The sequence below is a fragment of the Scardinius erythrophthalmus genome (genome assembly GCF_964197995.2).
Source record: "Scardinius erythrophthalmus genome assembly, chromosome: 5".
In the NCBI taxonomy this organism is placed as follows: domain Eukaryota; kingdom Metazoa; phylum Chordata; class Actinopteri; order Cypriniformes; family Leuciscidae; genus Scardinius; species Scardinius erythrophthalmus.
In genome coordinates, this window is record NC_138225.1 from 55,764,008 (window position 1) to 55,769,409 (window position 5,402).

The following is a 5,402-nucleotide window of genomic DNA, read 5'->3' on the forward strand; positions in this document are numbered from 1 at the left end:
CTGAGCAGTGTGTGTGTGTGTGTGTGTGTGTGTGTGTGTGTGTGTGGTTCTCTAAGACTGAGCTGTGTGTGTGTGTGTGTTTGCCTGTTTCAGGGAGAGAAGTGTCGAGCTCCATGCTTCCCGGTTATCCTCCTCACATCCCATCGGCTCAGACCGGCTTCTCCTCGTCCTCTATCACCGGGATGGTTGCAGGTAAAGGAGCTTCATCAACTCTCATGGTGCTTGTTAAAGAATAGTTCATTCCAAATGAAAATTCTGTCATCATTTACTCACCCTCAAGTTGTTTCAACCCTGTATGAATTTCTTTCTTCTGCTGAACAGAAGATATTTTGAAGAATGTCTGTAACCAAACAGTTGATGGACCCCATTGACTTCCATTGTAGGAAAGAAAATATTATTGGAGTCAATGGGGTCCATCAACTGTTTGGTTACAGACATTCTTCAAAATATCTTCTGTTCAGCAGAAGAAAGAAATTCATACAGGGTTGAAACAACTTGAGGGTGAGTAAATGATGACATTTTGAAATGATCTATTACTTTAAGGCAAGTGTCACTATTCAGACAGATTTCTTTCTAAACAACATTTAGATATAATTATTCAAATAAGACGGTGGTTGTTTTCTGTGCTGATGTGCCAAGTCACCTTCATTTATACAGCGCTTTTAACAATATAGATGTTTCAAAGCAGCTTTACAATGATAACAGGAGATTACAGTAACAGAGAGTGTTCAGGCTTTACAGCAGATCTAGAATAAAGTTATTGTCCAGATAAAGTTAGTTTTGATTGATTCACTTCCGTTGAAAAGATCATTTGTTATTAACTTAGGGACCGCTCACACACACCGTTCTAACAGAACTCACTCCGGCCGCTCATTCCCACGACAACAGTGCCTGGTGGCTCGAGAACGCAAACCTTGAACACGCAAACCGCGTGTGTGTGTATGTGTGAGTGTGTGTCCAGGCGCTGGTCAGATCTGGATACGGCCTGGATCCGGCGGACTGCGGTAAACCTCGGGATAAACAGAGAGACTAATATTAGCGTAGACGCCATTCTTCTCATGATGTAACGAGTACATCAGGATTTATGGGAAGTGTTCCCGGTTTCGGCTGACCTAATCTATGCAGCCTAACACTGAATTATAGAAGTCTATAATGTATTATGTGAAAGCTAGGTCAAAGAGATGTGTCTTTAATCCAGCTTTGAACTGACAGAGTGTGTCTGCTTTCCGGACAATGGTAGGAAGACTGTTCCAGAGTTTTGGTGCTAAATAGGAAAAGGATCTACCGCCAGCAGTCGATTTAGATATTCTAGATATTATCAACTGGCCGGAGTTTTGAGATCGCAATAGACGTGAAGGACTATAATGCGTTAAGAGCTCGCTCAAGTACTGCGGAGCTAAACCATTTAGTGCTTTGTAAGTAATCAGCAATATTTTAAAATTGATGCGATGTTTAATAGGGAGCCAGTGCAGTGTTGACAGAACCGGGCTAATATGGTCATACTTCCTGGTTCTGGTAAGAACTCGAGCTGCTGCGTTTTGGACCAGCTGTAGTTTGTTTATTAAGCGTGCAGGGCAACCACCCAGTAGAGCATTACAGTAATCTAGCCTTGAGGTCATGAACGCATGAACTAACTGTTCCGCATTTGTCATTTCGAAGGTCATGCGCTCTTCTGAATGGATGCATCTCCAAACCACTGCAATAAACAACACATGTACATGTGCTTAATGATATAGTGCTAATGTTAAACATCTAATTAGGGGGAGTTGTTGATTAAAGTGAGGGTCATAGCCATCACTGAACATGTTTCTAGTCGAATCTCCTTATCCTTTTTACAGCGGACATATTTGAACCACCAAACTTTAACCATAGAGGGAACCATTATATAACGATATATATATAATATAATATATATATATATATATATATATATATATATAGATTAGGGCTGTCAAAAGATTGATCACGATTAATCGCATCCAAAATAAAAGTTTGTTTTTAATAATATATGTGTGTGTACTGTGTATAATTAAATTTGTATATATAAATACACACACATGCATGTATATATTTAAGAAAAATGTGTTATTTATATATAAAAAATATATATATTTATATATAATATAAACTATATAAATATATATACAGTATATGTATGCAAATATTTCTTAAATATATACATGCATGTGTGTGTATTTATATATACAAAATAATTATACACAGCACACACACATATATTATGTAAACACAAACTTTTATTTTGGATGCGATTAATCTTTTGACAGCCCTAATATATATATATATATATATATATATATATAGTTTTTTTTTCTTAGCGTAAGTCCCACTCATTTGTAGGGTCCGCTTCATCAGAATAATCCGCACACACGTTGGATTTGGCGCAGGTTTTACGCCAGATGCACTGAGAGTCAACGGCACTACTAATACACAACCATAAAGGATTCTCTGCATCTCACCTCTGCTCTAGCTTGAACACTAATCTAGCTTCGACTTTAAACTTGCTCTGAATCTGGCTCTTATGACAAATGGCTTGTGATGTTCCTCATTTGGATAAAAACATCTGCTAAATGAACACATGTAAATGCTTAGCAACAGTTTCGCACAGGCAGGAGCCACTCACATTTTCTTGAGGAAATGTAACAATCTAGTTTTGTGATTAAAACAGTGGACTCATAAATGCCGTTTCTCTGAAACATGAATGTGTGGAGCGCGTGAGAACGCCGGGGGCCGAGTTAGAGATTAACAGGGGAACGGGTGGGTTAATCAGTAGATGTGGAGGGACCGGGGCAGGAGTTCTGCACTGATGCCCGACCACACACACACACACACACACACACACACACACACACACACACACCACAGGGGCCCGCTGAGGGAGCAGGATTATTAGTCCGAGAGAGACCAGAGAGATGGAGAGAAAGAGAGTCTGAGGTGGAGACACACCATGAATGAGTGCACAATCTATATGGAAAGCATATACAGAGAGAGAGAGAGAGAGAGAGAGAGAGAGAGAGAGAGAGAGAGAGAGTATCCATTAAGGAACAAACGGCAGGAGGAGCACAAGCTCTGCAGAGACTGAGATGCACTTTTCTTTTTTCAAATGAAGTCTGCCCTGCCAAGCGCGAAATGAGAGGGTCTGATTTATTATTTTTCTGGTGGTCTCGCTGAGAGGAAGCGTTCATACACAATTACTCACTGAAGGGGGGATTCAATCCGGCTCCCATAATTACCAATTAGATATTGGAATGTTAAAAGAAAGAATGGCCGAGGGAGGCCTGAAGGACTGAAGGAGTGAGTGAGGGATGGAGGGAGAGAGCAGAGACTGTATGCACCAGTGATCAGCTGTGGGATTAATGGTTTACAGTCTCTAACCGCCAGTGAATGATGTGCTGGAGCTCGAGAAACAGACACACTTACAGCATGAGTGTGTTTATAGCCGAGGGTCTGTTGGCATGGCTGTCGTTGCTGTTGTGTAGTTTGATGTGTTTAATGTGTGTGTGTTCCCTGTAGGACCGGAGTACTCGGGCCAGACCTACACACACCCGTCCTACACGTCCTACAGCGACGCCTGGAGATTCACCAACTCCACCATCTTAGGTGAGTTCAGCAGTGTGTCTCACTTCCACTTCTCCATCCCATTAACATGAACATCCCACATGCTTACATGTTACGCCTCTGGCTACATGGTTAGTAAAGAAAGAAATGCACTAACGACCTGTATACACCCAAGACTGCCTTGCCCTTCAACTATTGCATAAAGTTTCAGTCACATGACACTCTCAAGTAGTTTCACCCTCTGCCTTCAGGCTATTGAGTTTTCTGTGGAAATAAATAATGGCACAGTCATAAGACGGCCATTAGCCCTCGAGCTAGAATTATAGAGCAGACCTTCGCACAGCTGAGCTTTCAACAACACAAAACTATCCTACCTTCACTCTCATGCACTATATGCTTATTCGCTGTGATATATTGATGTTTGCCTGTCGCCCCCTGCAGGATCCCCGTATTACTACAGTTCCTCCTCGCGAGCTCCTCCCTCCGCCTACGACCATCTCTAGAAGAACGGACTCCAGTTTCTCTTCTTACGGTGGATTAGGAAGAAAACCTCGAGCTACACTGGAGAATACAGTGGAGTATGAAGAAAACATATTGATGATGGACGATACCTTTTATTGCCTGTAAAACTATTTATGTCCTTTGTACACGGCCTGATTAAAGGCCATTTACAGCCACACGTTTACATCTTATTCCACCAGTGAACATTTGTTGCCTGTATTTTTATTTCTCTGTAGCCAAAGACATTTCATAATGTTTTCATATATTCATGGCCAGAAACACTTTACATCTTCAAGTGCACATGATTCAGGAATACTACCAAACTGACTATAGCATACACAATTCACGCAAATTCAAATATTATTCATTCTTCTGAAGGACATGAGAAACATCGCGACTTTGTAGCGTTTCACCGCTTGAGAAAATTACACGAGCGAATCTGTTTGAGCTCGTGACATTAGATCGCGTTTGGACTGGAGCTGAAGGAACTGATATCTGATGGCCAACGCCACCTCACGACCCATTCCTATTAAAAAGTGGCTAATTCGCACAAATTCGTCCGATTTGTCTTAACCCCAGAGATGGGTAGGGTTAGGGGTAGGTCATTTATACGAATTTGGCAACAAAAATCGTATGAAATCGTACGAATTAGCCAGGGTTGGATGGGCTTTATCATATTCAAACATTAAATATTTTTTAAACGAAATAGAAATAACACCTTACCTTTAACACGAAGATTTGCTGTATTTCGCCATCGTTCAATAATCTTACGGATGATCAAAAACATCACATTCAGAAACAGCATATTCAGACACAATTAAAGATGTTTAACGGTTTGGGTAAATATGTAAATAATGAAGAGAAGGCAAACCCCTATTAAAATTAGATTCGTTTTCTATATACTAGCCTACTCATGATTATTAGGGCTGAACTGTGTGGGGATTCATTAGTTTTAAAACGTTTATATTCTCGCTTCTATTTTTCCATCTTATCATGCTTATATTTCTGTGATTAAACGAGTTTTGAGTTTCAGAGATTACGTGTTATTGTACTGTTAATTATATTATTCAAATGTAAATTAATAATTTCTACAGAATTATTTTGAATTAAATAAAGCATGTCAAAGTCCACTCTTGTGTTTCCTTCATTTATCTGTCTTGTAAAATAATAATACACGTAGTTGTAAATTAATAGTCTAATATATTCCGTATTGTCAGATATAATAGCAAACAGCTTGAATGATTGTTCTTCAATAAATCAAACTTATAGTAGCCTAATTATGAAGGCTATTGGCCGCTGCTAGACCAGGGAAGTTGGAGGTGATG

At 39.9% G+C, this 5,402-nt stretch overlaps 1 protein-coding gene across 1 annotated transcript in view; it reads left to right on the plus strand.

The window, feature by feature from the left end:
• pax8 (paired box 8) overlaps window positions 1-4,079 on the plus strand; it is a gene marked incomplete at both ends in the record, with an annotated part of 25,948 nt that extends 21,869 nt beyond the window's left edge. The window contains 3 exons of the mRNA XM_081364808.1: window positions 94-192; window positions 3,532-3,618; window positions 4,018-4,079. Coding sequence (XP_081220934.1) covers window positions 94-192; window positions 3,532-3,618; window positions 4,018-4,079 — 248 coding nt within the window. The remainder of the gene's footprint in view (window positions 1-93; window positions 193-3,531; window positions 3,619-4,017) is intronic.
• Between the last annotated feature and the right edge of the window lie 1,323 nt (window positions 4,080-5,402).